Source organism: Vigna radiata, chromosome 6 (assembly GCF_000741045.1).
Source record: "Vigna radiata var. radiata cultivar VC1973A chromosome 6, Vradiata_ver6, whole genome shotgun sequence".
Lineage (NCBI taxonomy): Eukaryota > Viridiplantae > Streptophyta > Magnoliopsida > Fabales > Fabaceae > Vigna > Vigna radiata.
Window position 1 is genome coordinate 392,823 of NC_028356.1, and position 17,273 is coordinate 410,095.

The 17,273-nt window shown below is 32.8% G+C and overlaps 3 protein-coding genes across 6 annotated transcripts; 2 read left to right on the forward strand and 1 right to left on the reverse strand.

The window, feature by feature from the left end:
• Window positions 1-870: 870 nt before the first annotated feature.
• On the forward strand, window positions 871-2,236 carry LOC106762915 (NAD(P)H-dependent 6'-deoxychalcone synthase). Its single transcript, XM_014647041.2, has 3 exons — window positions 871-1,287; window positions 1,395-1,638; window positions 1,736-2,236. The coding sequence occupies exons 1-3, from the start codon at window positions 968-970 to the stop codon at window positions 2,105-2,107; spliced, it is 936 nt and encodes a 311-aa protein (XP_014502527.1). The 5' UTR covers window positions 871-967; the 3' UTR covers window positions 2,108-2,236.
• A 1,244-nt stretch (window positions 2,237-3,480) lies between these two features.
• On the reverse strand, window positions 3,481-9,042 carry LOC106765000 (nuclear pore complex protein NUP96). Of its 3 annotated transcripts, none has more exons than XM_014649472.2 (6): window positions 8,924-9,042; window positions 5,917-8,482; window positions 5,144-5,267; window positions 4,738-4,886; window positions 4,186-4,283; window positions 3,481-3,864 (listed from the first exon to the last, which is right to left on the reverse strand). In XM_014649472.2, exons 2-6 carry the CDS (start codon window positions 8,416-8,418, stop codon window positions 3,669-3,671), a joined length of 3,069 nt encoding a protein of 1,022 aa, XP_014504958.1. In that variant the 5' UTR covers window positions 8,419-8,482; window positions 8,924-9,042; the 3' UTR covers window positions 3,481-3,668. The 3 variants fall into 3 exon arrangements, with proteins under 3 accessions (XP_014504958.1, XP_014504959.1, XP_022637478.1); XM_014649473.2 differs by lacking the exon at window positions 8,924-9,042 and adding an exon at window positions 8,776-8,916; XM_022781757.1 differs by lacking the exon at window positions 8,924-9,042 and adding an exon at window positions 8,620-8,750.
• A 1,878-nt stretch (window positions 9,043-10,920) lies between these two features.
• On the forward strand, window positions 10,921-15,388 carry LOC106763006 (uncharacterized WD repeat-containing protein C17D11.16). Of its 2 annotated transcripts, none has more exons than XM_014647156.2 (16): window positions 10,921-11,114; window positions 11,198-11,355; window positions 11,441-11,520; window positions 11,592-11,687; window positions 11,806-11,929; window positions 12,018-12,076; window positions 12,182-12,247; window positions 12,718-12,788; window positions 13,115-13,211; window positions 13,624-13,698; window positions 13,872-13,970; window positions 14,268-14,444; window positions 14,531-14,560; window positions 14,645-14,707; window positions 14,838-14,915; window positions 15,008-15,388. In XM_014647156.2, exons 1-16 carry the CDS (start codon window positions 10,999-11,001, stop codon window positions 15,086-15,088), a joined length of 1,470 nt encoding a protein of 489 aa, XP_014502642.1. In that variant the 5' UTR covers window positions 10,921-10,998; the 3' UTR covers window positions 15,089-15,388. The 2 variants fall into 2 exon arrangements, with proteins under 2 accessions (XP_014502642.1, XP_014502643.1); XM_014647157.2 differs by having other exon boundaries at window positions 11,201-11,355.
• The last annotated feature ends 1,885 nt before the right edge of the window (window positions 15,389-17,273 follow it).

A 17,273-nucleotide genomic window follows, 5' to 3' on the forward strand; every position in this document is an offset into this window, starting at 1 on the left:
TATAAACTATGTTTTTAGTTTCAACAACCGAGATGGTGCCTCCTATCTCTTTAAAATTGGACAAATTCTGAGTAGTTGATTAATATTATTTATAATGTTAAAGATAAAAAATAATACACAACAACTGGACCCTCTCTAGTTGTTTATAATTAGTAGGATTCATGATTAAGATAACAAGTAAAAACATTGAATAGTTGAAGACAACTTTAGCTTTAATCAACCCTTATAAGCAATTAAATATTATCATTATTTTATCATACCACTTCCAAGACATCTCTCACAAAATCTTACTGTAATACTATAACATTATATTAATAAACGGATTTTAACTCTAACTCAATTTTTAAAATCCAATTTGTAAAACTAAATTTATATTCACTTATATAAAATAAAACTAATTTTATTTTTAATTAACGTGAGATTTCCAACACTATCATTCATACTGAGATGAAAGAGTGTATTAAAAATTCACGTAAACTATATAATATGTAAATGAATGTAAACTTTTTGTTACAAGTGGATTAAGTTATAGGACAATGATACTTTATGTTGAATTTATCTTTAAAAAAATATTTAAAACAAATCAATCATAAACTGCTACGTATACATTATTAAAAACTTATAAAAAATAAACAGACTTTTTCCTTAAGTTATACTATTCTAAACACAAATTGAATGTACCAATCGACAGTCTGATGCAGAATTACACAGTATTCAAGTCAATTATTGTTGAATAAAATAAGAATGTGATGGATGGAGGTAGATTTCATCTTATCCCACCTAACCTCTGTTTGCAGACATTTCAAAGGTGGAATTCAGAAATCATAGAAACAGAGGAAACGACAACATTTGTAGTATAAAAGGGTGACCAGCCCAGTAGTTTCCATAAACTGCAACAAGCAAGTAGTGTTGGTTCCTTGGTTACATTATAGTACTAAACTATAGCAGTTAATCAGCAGTTGTTACAATGGTTGCTGTCGAAATTCCTACATTGGTGCTTCCAAACTCCTCTTCCCAACAGAAGGTGCCAGTGGTCGGAATGGGTTCTGCACCAGATTTCACCTGCAAGAAAGACACAAAGGAAGCAATCATTGAAGCCATAAAACAAGGCTACAGACACTTTGACACTGCTGCTGCCTATGGCTCTGAGCAAGCTCTTGGTGAAGCCTTGAAAGAAGCAGTTGAACTTGGCCTTGTCTCTCGCCAAGACCTCTTTGTCACGTCAAAGCTTTGGGTCACTGACAATCATCCTGATCTTGTTGTTTCAGCTTTGCGCAAATCACTCAGGTATATAAATGTATATAAATTCAATTTAAGACCATTTTTCAAAGAACTGCATAGCAAAAGTAGCTATATAAATGACATAAACTGAATTAACCTTTTTTCTGATGCAGAACTCTTCAACTAGAGTACTTGGATCTTTATCTTATTCACTGGCCTCTTAGTTCTCAACCTGGAAAGTTTTCTTTTCCCATTGAAGTAGAAGATCTCTTGCCTTTTGATGTGAAGGGTGTGTGGAAAGCCATGGAAGAATGTCAAAAGCTTGGCCTCACTAAAGCTATTGGAGTCAGCAACTTCTCTGTGAAGAAACTTCAGAATCTGTTGTCTGTTGCTACCATCCTTCCTGTGGTGAATCAGGTAATACTTTTTTTTTCTTTTTTTTAATTTGTGTTGACATGAAAGATTCATGATGAATTCATATTGATGTTTATTTGTTATTAAATAAATATTGTAGGTGGAAATGAACCTTGCATGGCAACAAAAGGAACTGAGAGAGTTTTGCAGTGCAAATGGTATAATCATAACTGCATTTTCACCTTTAAGGAAAGGTGCAAGCAGGGGTCCAAATGAAGTGATGGATAATGATGTACTGAAAGAAATTGCAGATGCTCATGGCAAATCCATAGCTCAAATTTGCCTTAGATGGTTGTATGAACAAGGAGTCACTTTTGTTCCAAAAAGCTATGATAAGGAGAGGATGAACCAAAATTTGAAGATCTTTGATTGGGCATTGACAGAAGAAGATCATACTAAAATAAATCAAATTCATCAGAGTCGTTTAATCGCTGGACCCACCAAGCCACAGCTCAATGATCTTTGGGATTAGATATAAATTACTGCTTCGTGTTTGGTGTTTGAAATTCACGTATGTTAGTATGAAGAGCTTTGGAACAAGCTCAGTTTACTTATGTTGAGGTTTAAATAAATGATTCTACTTCTTGTTTGTGTTGCACAATCTCTTCTCTCTTGCTTCTTTTTCTTATCAATCTAACATGTATTAATTAAGTATATCATTATAAATAAAATATTTTTATGACTTAATAACCAATGATCTACTTCTAGGGTTTATTTAGATTGAGATAGGAATGGAAAGATAAGGAAAGGAGAAAAAAAAGAGTGAAAGACAATGTTGTAGTAAACTTGCATGACTTGCCTATTTACTTACGTAATATGTTCTTCAATATTGTCATTTTGGTAAATATATATATATATATATATATATATATATATATATATATATATATTTAATTGAGATTAAACTTTGAATAAAGGCACTTTAAATATAATTGATATAAAGTTTAAATAGATTTGAGGTTAAAGCTAAATAGAATTAAGATTAAATGGAGAACTTTCAAAATCTAACACTACATTGAAGAAATGTGTTAATACAGAATTGAAACTTTTAAAATTCAAAAAACTACATGGAAAAAAAGTAGGATAATATAAAGACTAAAAAGTCTATTTAACTAAGAATGTGAGCGACATCTTACTAAAATTTAAAAAATAGAATACATTTAAGTATTAAGGGCTCTTTCATTTCTAAAGATAATTTATATATTTTTGCAAGCTCCTTGCGGAGTTAATCATCAGAATGATAAATATGGATCAACTTCCTCTTAACTTTTCTCGGTCCACTAGCTATATATCCTGGCTCAACAAAACTGGTAAGTGGAATTCTTTAAAATCATCAAATCAAATTGAGTTTACAAGATAAATTAAATTGAAAATTGACCAATACAAAAATCAAACTTGATTTTCAGTTTATATTGTTACTAAATAAAAAATGTATATTATATTTATATTGAATCAGTTATAGCCGTATATTTTAGTTTAATTGTATGTAAAATTTAATGTATAACATAAAAAGAGACTCAACCTTCTCACTCATATTATTGAATTATCAGATTAAATTTACATTCAAATGAACGATTATATCAGAATTTCAAACCAAATAAAGACAAAGATCACCAGACACCCATAATGAAATGTCATGTTATTTATAATCGCATAGTTTCATATAATTCATACTACCAAACGATACTGATATTTGGCTTGTGTGAAGATTTCACTTCAAAAGTGGCACGTAAATTGAAATTTTGAATGCACAATTCCCAATTCATTCCATTTCAGCTCGGCTTTTTGCAATCAGGTCATTGTAGAAATTCATTAGACAACGACAGCAAAACCGTATCCCATCCATACAAGCAAAATTAATGAATGTTATTTAGCGGCATCTCATGCTTATCAATCATACAAGACCGAGATAAATTAAAAAAACGCACAAAACTCATGAATAATATGCAGATAAAAATCCTGCCTTATAAACACATCGATGTTCTATTTTCTATTGGACTTTATATCTGACAGTAAATGGTAAAATTGTGGAATTAATTAGATATCTCTAAGAGGTAGCTGGTAAAAAGATATACTGCATCCTGCAAGTGACCAGAGCGCTGGTCTTCTGGAATGGGAGCACTGAAAGCAGTGCCAAAACAGTTAAATTGCTCATCACGGGTTGCACCCTCACCAACAGATGAGAGCAGCAAATCACATATCTCGCTTGCCATTCTTGAATACACCACCCTACAAAATCAGTAGTATACGTGAATATGGAAAATAAAATGTCTCTCAATGGATGGTCAATCACACGGTAAATAAGGTCACCTAATGAAATAATGTGTCAAAACATACAGGTGCTGAAAGTAAAACTGCAAATATAGTTCTGTGTTATCATAATTTTTTTTTTTCGCTTTTAAAGTCCGGTGGCCAACAAAAAAACAGTTTTGGATAAGTATATTAGTCAACCTATAAAATCAGAAACAGCTGTACCAACTAAAAACAGGTAAACAAGCAGTTATTGCAAACATTTTTCCATGCACAGCAAAGGACAACATATATATATACCTTGCGTCAACAGGTAGTCTGCCACCCCAAACCGCCAGGGATTCATTTAGCTGACTGACAAAATCCTGACAAGCAGCATTTTTATTTTCAAGAGAATCCTGAAACAAGAATTATATGATTTTAATTGGTTCAAATCTCTAGAAATTGAGACCACAATGTGAATATTCAGAGTCCTGATCTAGCAAACAACATAACCAAATACAAATAGAATGTATGACATGGATGTCAATCTCTTCCATAACAACTTTGCTCCATGAACCACATTCAACACAGATTGGAAAAATTCACCAGTTACCTAACTTCATAAATCACGTTGTAAAGCATATTAGAAGATTGTACCGTGTAATCATTGCAACAACTAAAAGCATTTCAAATGACAAGGTAACAGGAATTATTGTCTTCTGCATCACTGTAGAAATTCATACCATCTGAATCCATAGTTCAAGCTTAGCATCAAACAAATTATCTTTTAGTTACACCTCGTAATCAAACTATGACAGGATCGCATAACAACCATTCACATAAATGATGGGAGGGATGATATTCACATACCAATTCGGTCATGGAATTGGGATCACCCTGAAGCGTGTTTCTCATCAAATAAAATGAAATGTAAATTCCAGCTCCCAACTCCCAGTTTTCAATTTCTGATTTATGGTCCTCCATGGAAGTTGCTATACTCCATATATCAGCATGTTTTGCTGCACAAGATATGAAATAAGTTATTTAGGACACACTTAACTGGAAATAAGAGGAACAAATCCAATCATTTTCTGCTATTGAAAAGAAGCAGCAATGACCAAATAGGCAATTATGTGAGGTTCAGATAATCAGTAATTCTAGCCTATGTATGATTCACAAAAATTGCAAAAGATTATTAACAAAAGCCCTAAACAATATGCTAGAAATAATCAGGAAACAAAACACGAGTCCTTTACAAGATGCACACAAGACTTACATTGCAAGAACAATCTATGAGCAACCGATGTTATAAAAATAGAATGAGCTTTCTGCCAATATGCACACTGAAGAAATTGCTCAAGAGCTTTCGAGTGATCCTGATTGTAATTATAATAGGTTGCCTGCACCACCATAACAAAAACATTCAGACAACAAGAAGATTCGCTTAAAGAAATACAAAACTCTGACACTTAAAGCATTAGCACAACCCATTAATCAGTAAAGACTATTAGGACAACAATTTAATTCAGTTTTAGTCATATATTGATCATAATGAGTGACCATGTGAATCTAATAAGCAGTTTTTGTCCTCTAACAAATATAAATCCTGTGGATTTTAAAACACTGGCAAAGTGAAAATGTCATATTTATACAAACTGAATTAATAATATAGTCAGAATATATAGTATGCTTGCAGAATAGAGCAAGGGATGGAAGATTAATATAGGAACAGGATGAAGCTCCAAATCTCCAATACCCATTGAGTTCCCACCATTTCACCTTAATTTTCGTGAATGCAAATTGTGTTATTTTGGGAAAATGATGGGAATGGTACCCTGATGTACTATTTCACTCCATTCTGGTTTTAAAATTGCACAAACAGGAATTTATTCCCTTTCAGCTAATTCCTTTCCATTTCCATCATTATCTATCATCCAAACATAGTACAAGAGACGTGTGAAATTAAAAGGGCACTGCAACACATTGTGCAGGTGACTTAGAATTCTTCACTAGTAAAATAATAAAGAGACGAGAAAATATGATACATACCAAAGCCTCGTGCATCCAGTCCGTGGGAATGCCCAAATCCTCAATGAACTGTTGCTGAGATTCGTCTGAACTCCAAGTTTCACAGTATTGGAACAATATTTCCCGAATCAAATTTACATGAAGATACGGATAATCTTCACGAAGGGGCAAGTGAAGGATCACATATATGGCCCAATGACATTTCCCTAAGCACAATAACTGAGACACAAATGACATGTCTAAAATATGAAGATCGTTAGAATTGATAACACCCACAGCTTCCAATACTGCACGTTGATGCCAAATCATATGGTAATCAAGTGGATCTGGGGAGGAAGAGAATGCACTAAACATAGCCTTCAAAAAGCTGAATCTGGTCTCTTCACTAGCATGAAGAAGCATTAGATAAAATGAAATGTCAAAGTGCTTATCGGAGTTCCAACTGATGACCTCTTCTAGTGTTCCTTCATCAATAAAAAGGGGAACAGGATACGGAGCTGTTCCCTCATCAAGAAAATGCTTGTAAGTCTGAAAAGCAATGGGTAATGAAGTGTTTGGTGGTAATTTGTACCACATTAATAAACCTAAGAACCTCCTCCAGTCAATTTTGATATCATGCAATGCATCATGAATATTTCCAGCAAGCAATTCATAGAGTCTCAATCTGTCATCTTCAATAAAACTAAAATCCAGCCCTTTATTTCTCCAAATATCAAGTTGTCTTGCTATATCAGAGCGATTCACAGTAGATCCACCAGCCTGACTTAATAAACAAGCCAATCTCACATCTCCTTTGGACACAGCCAGTTGAACTGCCTCATCCAGTTGCCTCCCAGTCAAGAGTACAAAAATATGTTGCAGATAATCAGAATCATTTAGAGAGCTTATTTGATTTTGAACATGATAGGAAACACTCTCTCGCAACCAATAACTAAACTCTGCCCTCCTTATTAGAGGGAGTGCTTCTCGGTCAACATCTTGAGAAATTTCCTTCATGTCCTGCATCATATCTTCTTCGTTGTCAGCACCCAAAGATTCTACTTGACCCTTTTCTTCTCTATCAGAAAAAAGAACTCTAATTAATTCCCAGGTCATTACTTGGTGTGTCAGACCCAAACGAGTAGAGGAAGATAACCCAGGAACACTCAGTTGCCTCTCAATAAGATCACAGTACTGATGAGAAATCTCAGACAGGATCATACGATTAGCTTCAAGTTTTTGAAGTTTCAACCTGCAGGGACCAATTTCAACTTCTTTCATCACATGGTTTATTCCTTTGTGAAACTTTAATGGAGATACGAAAGCATGTTCAATAAGTTCCTCACTCACTTTTTTATTTTCATCCCTGACCACATTATCAAAAGCAACTTTCTCCAAATTGATGACAGATGATAACAGCCTGTGATCACCACTGCTTCCTACAGGTGCACCAGAGTGTACAAGAATGCCATTTGGTCCCCAACCAACTCGGAATGATTTACCCATAAATAGACCAGCATCAACTATATTGTGAGCATAGTTTCCAGATACTGGAGTTTCATGTTTGAGATCAAGATTAAAACCTTGTGATTTAACTGTCCTGAGAGGCACGCCCTTATGCTGCTGAACCATCAAAATGCCTCCAGGAGAATTTGAATCAAAATTACCATGTTTATACTCAAGTAATGGAAATGGAGTTTTTCTTGTAACTGGTGGGGTGAAACGATGGTTAATTACGTGAGCAGAACTTTGTAAAGGCCGTACATACTGCTTGTCAGAAGATGATTTATGACTTAAGTCTTCTACCTCTTCGTCACCTGGAAACATCAATAATCTCATTTCTCTCATCTTAACAGGATCAAGCCTAAGATGAGAAGGAAGAGAATGAGAAAGCTCAACTTCATTGGTATTTGATGGTGATTCTTTCTCAACATCATATACCTCAGCATCATCCATGACGATGTCTTCCTCATCATCATCTCCAAACCCAAATCTGCTGAAGTGTTCAACTAAGAATTTCCACTTACCAGTCACTGGATCAAAGGAAATAAATTGAGCTTCCTGTCTCTCTGTGATTTGTTTTAATTTGTTCACTAGCACATCTTCCTTGCCCTCCATAGACTTCAATATTTCACTGTCTAATACCAAAACTACTTCAGCTGCCTTGTTGAGGCCCTGACCAACTGCAGGCTTATCATTTTCATCACTGTATACAACTATCTCATGCCTGCGAAAGTTTACAATTTCATCTATATGTAACCCCCTCACATCAGTTTCGTTAAGAAATCTGACATATCCATAACCAAATTTCCCAACAGTGAAATCAGAAACACGGCCGCAATAACCAGGTTCAACAAGCTCCCTGGCCAGTAATTCTTTCAGAGATGGTTTGGTATAATAACCGCTTGATTTCAATACAGGCAAAAAAGCTTCAGTTTCTGTCATGATATCAACGGACGGAGCAATGCAGGCTTTACAAACCCTTCTTCTCTTACAAGTATGCAGCACGAATGAATCAGAGACGCCTCCAACGTCACATTCCATCAGAAAGTAAGGTCAAAGCAAAATCTACCCATCGAAATTCGAACACAATTCCCTGACGTATTCTCTAAACAGAAAAAAAAAAAAAGGAGATTAAGTAAATATGCCTGCAAGGTAAACTGGATGTGGCGTCTTACCATATGAAACCATCCCAAAGCAAGCAAATAATAGCAAGACATTATGAATTATAAAAGATGAATTTACCTCTTAGGTTAACTTCCAAAACGTGTCAGAAGATAAAAGAAAAAAGTATGCAATATAGCTACACTACACAACGGAGGTATTCACATTGATTGTATAAATTTGAGTTTAAGAACACGAAAACACGGATTGTTTGATTCAGCAGCTGTCGAGATCAACCTTAGTGAAAGTGCGGCACAGCATACAGAAGCGCAGAAACAGAACGAATGAAAACCCTAATAGAGCTAAGCAACGCGTCACAGAGAGCATAGTGCGTAAAGAAGAAGAGAGAAAGAAATGAAGTTGAGTAACTCTGAGATGAACTCACGTCGCAGTAGGAGCAGTAGCGAGCAACCACGCCTGAGAGGGGAGAGAGGGAATGGTTTAGCGGGATTCGGATGGAAAATTGAAGTTGGGCCTAGTTTTAATACCGTAAAGAAAAACCAGGAATGGCTTTTTACACTCCTGGTTTAGTCAATCTTCCTTCTTAATTTTCCTAGTTAAAGGATAGAATAAGTTAAATTTTAAGTACTTTGTAATTAGTCACACTTCCTTCTTGATTTTCCTACTTAAAATATAGATTAGATTAAATTGTAATAATTTATAAATTCGATTAATTTTAATTGAATTTTTATTAAACTTTTTTCTGAGAATTTAAAAAATTTATATTATTTAAGTGAATTCTTACTGTATACATATAAGAGATATCTATATATTAACGAAAAAGTTAAATAACAAAATTCTTAATTAAAAAATAAATATTTTTAATATTCAGTACAAAAAAAAAATATTCAAACATAATCCATATATCCAAAATTTCTAAATACTTGAAATGTTATTAAATCTAATGCGAATAATACATATATTCTTTTTTAACTCGAAAATATGTGTTTTTGTCTTGATGTCGTAGTTGTCTCAGAAATTGAATTTGGTAAAAGAAAACATTGTTTTTTTTTTTTTTATAGATGTTAACTCTTTTAAATGGTGTATTGAAAAAGTGTTTAATCAATCACAATTCAAATCATTAACAATAATTTAGATGATTAATTGTCAAATCAGCTATCAATCAAAAGTTTGGAGGAACCATCAAACTGTTCACTGTGTGATTAATATTAAATATGTAAGCACTAATTCAAAGATCAGACAATTAAGTTCAATCAATCATGATTAATATGGATGATCAAATACTAGTTCGGAGAGCACATCAATGAACTTAGTCAACCATCAAACAAACTAATCAATCATGCACTGGCCTAAATAGTCAACTCTATCTTAGAAAACAAACCAACGAACTCACCAAGTAGATTGACCAACCATGCACCAGTTCGGATGGTCAATCCATAACTCGAATAGCAAACTAGTGAGCCTCTATAACTAAACATTGACTAGTTATACACCACTTTGAATAGTTAAACACAAGCTCGAAAAGTAAGTCACTAAACGTTGATGATGACTAAACAAATCATTCGATCTTGAATTAGATCAATCAAAATGAGATATCAAAACATATTAACCCAACTGATTAACTTAAGATTAAAATATAATTACTCACAATTTAGTCGTAAATAGTCTGATTTTAATAAAAAAAAAAAACTCACTATGAAACTTGTGAATAAATGTGTTATAGACACTTTTCCATACTGTGTCTGGAGTACTTCATTTAATTTCCTCTGCAGTATTGGGCTTTGGCGGTATTTATCATGCACTTTTGGGACCTGAGTTGACAGTATTGTTTTAACTTTTGAATTTTATAACATAAATTAAGAGACATTATCTTAAAATGTAATTAGGAATTCTGAAAATTGTTTGTTGAAAATAATAAAAATTATGTATGAGATTAATTTTCATTGGGTTAAATATATATACAGAGTCATCTATTTATAATAGAAAAAATATGTGTTAAGTCCAAAATATAAATAAAATGTAATAACAAACAAACTAAAGATAAAAGATAAATATAAAATAAAGATAATATATCTAACAATATTAATAATTTAGACTTTCCTTAATTATAGAAAAAAAATAATTTATTTTTGATGATAAATTTTATGATTATCTAATATGAAATAACTTTCCATTTTATATTCTAAAAATGTATAAATATGAAATATAATATATTTTTTTAAAAGCGTATAATTCAAAATATAACCAGTTGTATTGCAAATTATATATTTTGAAATTAAAAAATTTTACATGGAGGTGCAGATTAAAATTATAGAAATACAGTAATAGTAGCTTAATATAATGAGGGTTGGGCCGTATTGGGCTGAGGCCCATGAAATTCTCACCGCTAAAGGGTTGTTCTTCTGTTTCCGATTCGTATAAACCCTCTGGTGTAGCAGTACCTGTGGCTGCTGCTGCTGTTGTGTGCATTCATTCCGTTGAGTCGTCTCTTAAACTAAAATGATTTCTGCGATTTCGTGGGTGCCGAAAGGGGTTTCGAAGTCGGAGCCCATCGTCGCCGATCCTCCTCCGGAAGAGGAAATTCAAGAACTCATCGCCAACCACAAAAACGCAAGGTCCTTTAGGTTCCAACGAAAATTTCAAATCTCACTCACTATTAAAACCCTGACATTCACTTTTTAATTTTGTTTATGTATAGTAGTGATGACAGTGACAATGATGACGCCAACGATGAAGTAGTGGCGCAAGCATTAACAGTGGCGAATGCAGTTGGCAAAGCATCCATCGGAAACACTGACGATATAACGATTGCCTTAAAGGACCTTAACATGGACAATTACGACGACGAAGAAGAAGGTGTGTCTATCTTTCTATCATCGTGTAACTATATATTCTTCTATATGATTATTGATGTATCTACTATGCTTGTCATTTTGTTTAGGAGTTGAGTTATTCAGTTCCGGAATTGGTGATCTTTATTATCCGAGTAACGACATGGATCCTTATCTCAAAGATAAAAACGTAAGTTTCAACACTTGGTCACATCATGAACACGCTTCTTCTTATGATCTTACGTTATCACGATGCTTCAGGATGATGATTCCGATGATCTTGAAGACATGGTTATTAATCCGACTGATTCTATCATTGTTTATGCATATAATGAAGATGATGTGAGTCATATTGAGGTGAGTTAAATGTTGTTTGGCCTGTGAAGTCGAATCATGGTATATTATACTGATACTCCTCTACTTTTGTTTACTGTTCAATAAGTGTACTTACCTCACGTTGCTTCCTGCACTGCAGGTTTGTGTACTCGAGGATGCACATTCCAATGAAAGGAACATGTATTCTCACCATACCATCCTTATTCCCGCGTTTCCACTCTGCACAGCTTGGCTCGATTGCCCTCTTAAAGGAGGAGAAAGAGGTTTAAACCATTGGTCCTTTGCACGATATAACCCTCATTGGTCTTTGCTTTATTTTATGAGCTTTATATAATTTCATTGTTATCACAGGGAACTTCATAGCTGTGGGTTCAATGGAACCCTCCATAGAAATTTGGGACCTTGACGTTGTAAGTGCATTGATTACATAAATTTAAGGCTGCTGTGTGAAAATTTCATACACCAAAAGAGAAATATTTTTTGCCGAATACCTTTTAATTTTCATTTGTTCTCAGATTGATGCGGTGCAGCCATGTGTGGTTTTGGGTGGACTCGAAGAGAAAAAGAAAAAGGGAAAAAAGGTTTGTCATGCATTCTTGTTAATGTCACTCCCCTTAGAATCACGTGATTACCATAGTTTACGCTTTCAAGTCATTGTGTGGGTAATTGTTTCTGATAAAACTTAATTGAGTTTGTCCTTTTGTGATTCTTGAATTTAACTTTCATTGGGGATTGTGAACAGCGTTTAGTAGGACTGAAATTACAGAGGTCTTTGCTCATATGAGGATTGAAACAACAACTTTCAAAATTCATGTTTTTTCTTGTACTCTTTTGTAAGACTTAATTTAGAAATTGCTCATGTCCCAACTGTGGATAGACAGGCAATAAAATGATTTTGGAACTGATAGGAATATCCTTTCCATCATTAATTTTCTTTAAACGTACGTTTCAGATTCTTGAACTCAATATGTTTGGCCATTTCTTATTGAGATCCGATTTCCAGCTTTCATAAGCATTTCATTTTCTTATCCTTCAAACTGTTTTGTTGCAGAAATCAATCAGATACAAAAAGGACAGTCACACTGACTCGGTACTGGGTCTTGCTTGGAACAAGGAGTACAGGTTTGTAGAATTAAAACTGAATTATCCTTTTGTTTCCTTTGCTTGATGTTTTCCTTTATACACACACAGAGATTAAGTTGCTTCAAGAATGACTCAAAAGAGTTACTATTCATCCTCCCTATTTGCTCAATATAACTGTTAAAGGTGATTCACTAGTTAAAACCACTATTTAAGCAAAATAAAGGGTGAGGATGAGGGATAATTCTTTTGGATTTGCGCTTGGAATAACTTGGTTCCTTCTTATACATAGATACACACACACACATATCTATGCTTTTTTTGTACTCCCATCCTTGATACCTCTTGACATTTATTCTTAAAAAAAGGAATATACTAGCAAGTGCCAGTGCTGACAAGAACGTAAAGATTTGGGATGTGGTTACTGGGAAGTGTGAATACACGCTGGATCATCACGAGGACAAGGCAAGAAATTAGATAGAGTATAATTTATTTTTTTATCATAAGATCAATTCATTTTATGGATGAAATGGACTTTTTGTTATTCATGTTGACACACTTTTGTAGAATTGTTGAACTTTGTGATTTAAAGCATCAATGGATTGAGGTGGTTTTCGCTGTACTATTATGCACTAAAGACGAAACAATTATGATAATATAGAACTTTGAATTAAATGAATTATTCAAAGATGTGTGGTTGAGAAACAAATTTACAAGTCTTTCTTGCTGCTTTCTTGAGCAATGCCCACATTGTGTTAATGAGGGAAGAGATTTGTCTCTTTTTTGAATCATTTAATGCTTTTTTATTGAATAGTCGGTTACTACTTTAAAATGACCTGATGTCTATTATTTAGCTCTTGTTCATTTATCATTACAGGTTCAAGCAGTTGCTTGGAATCATCATGCACCACAGGTTCTTCTTAGTGGTTCGTTTGATCATACTGTAGCCCTGGTAATTTCCAATATTCCTTGGTTACGCAGCATTTCTCTATTTTACTCTGCCGTTGATTGCCTATTATATTGTGCCCTTTGGTTGTACAGTGATATGCTGAAAGAGCCTTTCAATGTACTACCTTGAAAATTTTGGTTCTTTTGTTCTAACGTTTATATCTATTACAATTTCAGAGGGATGCAAGGATGCCAAAACATTCTGGCTATTCGTGGGAAGTCTCAACTGATGTAGAGAGCTTGGCATGGGATCCGCACACCGAGCACTCTTTTGTGGTGTGTTATAGTTATTTCCAAGGCCCGAGTACTCCATTTTATCTTTTTTATAAAACATATTTTTGATAAAACATACTAGCTCTTTTTTCACATTTTTGATAAAATATTTGCCAACATTCTTTAGCTACTGACATTCAAGTGTGTGTGTGTGTATGATTATTTAATTTATATAAACTAAAAAAGGGTTTTGGGGGGTCGAAGAGGGGCCAATTCTTATTCAGTTGGATCAAATTTCGATTTTTATTTTGCGGATGAACAAGTATTAGTTAACTAATAGTGATTTAATTGTTCTGTTAGGTGAGTCTTGATGATGGTATTGTCAAGGGTTTTGATATTCGGAAAGCCAAATCTGATGGTTTTGATATTCGGAAAGCCAAATCTGATTCCTCGCAGCCTGACCCAAGTCTAACTTTTACACTTCATGCACATGACAAAGCTGTTTCCTCCGTATCCTATAATCCATCAGCACCTAATGTATGTGTCTTTAAGATTTGATTTTGGTGACCAATGATTATTTATTTTAGTTTAACTGTGTCATATTGAACGACTTTTTCATGCAGCTTCTCGCTACTGGATCCATGGACAAAACGGTAATGGTGAAGTCATTTTTGTTAGTTTTCTGTATACTTTGCAGATTGGAATTCATCTTATCTAGCACCTATTATTTGTCACAGGTAAAACTTTGGGATTTGTCGAACAACCAACCTTCCTTCGTAGCATCTAATTCTCCGAAAGCTGTACGTATCTTTTTCTTTTTTTTTTTTTCCTACTCTTTTTTCACTCATTTCTAATGCGAAAGTTTCTATGAATCATATTATATTTATTAATTTGGAACTGATGACTTCTCTTTTTTATGGTGTTTGTTAGGGGGCTATCTTTAAAATTTCCTTCTCAGAGGACGATCCCTTCTTGTTGGCTATCGGAGGCTCAAAGGGTAAATTGCAAGTAAGTGAAAAGGGGCGATGAACAATACTTTCTTGCTCTTTATTTGTTCTCTGATTCTGTGTGAAATAACTGTTGTAACTCATGATTTGTAGCTATGGGACACCTTATCTGATTCTGGCGTCGCTCGAAGATATGGCAGCTACAACAAGAATAGATCGCCATCTGGTTCTTGAGATGATGTTGAGTTTGTCTTCCTGCACTGCTCAAGCTGTGTTGCACAAATCAATTTTGGTATTCAATGCAAAAAGTGTTTTTTATTGTATTTTCTAGTTTTTGTTTTTTGTGTCCTAGTAACATATATGCACTCACCGATATGAATGGGTACGACTTAATTTTATTATGTAATTCCAACACTAAACAATTTTTAGTTTGGGGATCTTTATTTTTTGGTGAAAAGCTTAGACATGCTTTGTACTTTTCGTTTTTGATAATGTACATAAAGATGATTGTTTATGCAAATTCTTGAGACAAAATGATGTTTGATTGAATGTCTTACAGGTTGAAATATTAACTTGAGCATTGTTAAAAAAAAGTAATTAATGTTATGTTTTTAAAATAACGTTAATCAAGACAAAACAAAATCTTATACAGATAGCAATTATAATGAAAGGGGTACGAACAACTCAAACGGATTGCAGCGACTTCAACACGTTCCACAAATATCAAAGGGATACATTCTAGGTTGAAAGAACACTTTTTACTCAGAAGAAATGTTTTCTATACATAATTTTCTGAATTGGTCTTTTTGATTCTGCCCCTTGTGCCTCTAAATTAGAAAAATTCCTCGGCTTATAGGATAGTTTATCCTTTTTAGTTCTGCTGAGACATTTTCATGTACAACTCATAGGATAGTTTATTCTTTTTGGTCACCCATTTCTAACACATTATTTATCAATAATTTGGTTAATAAAAACTTATATGTGAGCATTTTCGAAATATTAAAGATTGACTACATGCTAATTTATTACGGTAGTTGTAAAATAATGTTTTTTAAAATTAAATGAATTGATGGTTCTATTATATAAATAAGAAAGGTATTTCTATGAATTTAAAATAATATATATATATATATATATATATATATATATATATATATATATATATATATATATATATATATATATATATATATATTACATTCGGACGAAAAAGGTGCAGTATTGTCATTTGACAGTTACCGCTTAATCAAACCTTTTTTTGTTAATAATAAAGTTCATTATTGATTTGAGAAATGTCTAAATATAAGTTTTTTTTTTAATTTTAATGCATAATAAGTAGACATGTTGGTTATTTTTTATTTTCTTTAGTAATTGGTCAAATTTATAATATTTGGTACTACTTTTCCTGCGTGGCCTCATCTTTTGAGTTCAAATTTCATTATATGCATAATGTAAAATTGTGAATAATCTCTGAAACATTCATTGTTGTACTTTTTTTATGATGTACAGTAATCTCATTTTTGTTTTAGTAATGTTTAAAAGGCATACTCATAATTCAGATTTGTTGTAATTATAAGTTTATTATGATTAATAAATTTCCATATTATGTATATATTGAAAATAATCATATTGTTGTATCAGTTGCTATTATTATTTCATCTGCATCAAATATATATATATACTATATCTGTATGATATATGTCCGTATCGTATATAATTAATATGTGTATAATAATATCTGATATGTGTATATCTGCTTATTATATCACTATATTAAATAAGTATTATATCTGATATCGCACCTGCATATCTGATCAATTATTATCATGAAAGAAATTTATCTAAAAATTAAAAAAAAATCCAGCCCAGCATAAAAAATATAAATGAGTATTTATTATTAAATAGAAGTATTTTCAGGAGATATTTGTCCTTGTTAAACCAGGCTTCTTATCCTCTAATAGTTATCTGATTTCTTTCTTATTCATAATCCTCTAAAAGAAACATTACCAATTTAAATTAAATCATAAATCGAGACACTATATCAAATTAAGGAATATAGTTTATTCGTCTTAATTTAAATGTGATTTTAAAACTTTAATACAAATGGATGGATGGATGCATGCATCCATGAGAAATATATATGTAGTGAGACGACCAATTTTCATGAATGGGAAGATTAATTTTAAGTGGATAATTAATATTTAGTATTATGTAACTACATAAAATATCATATAGTTTTTTAAAAGTCTTAATTTTCAAAACAGTAAATTTAAAATAACTTATTTTCATTCTAATAGTTTATCTTCTTAATCCAACTAATCCAATACTTGAAACGAAACCCATGTCTTATTTATTGTATATTAAAATAAAACATTTTGTATTATTAATAGAGACATCTCTTATTATATAATTCTTAAAT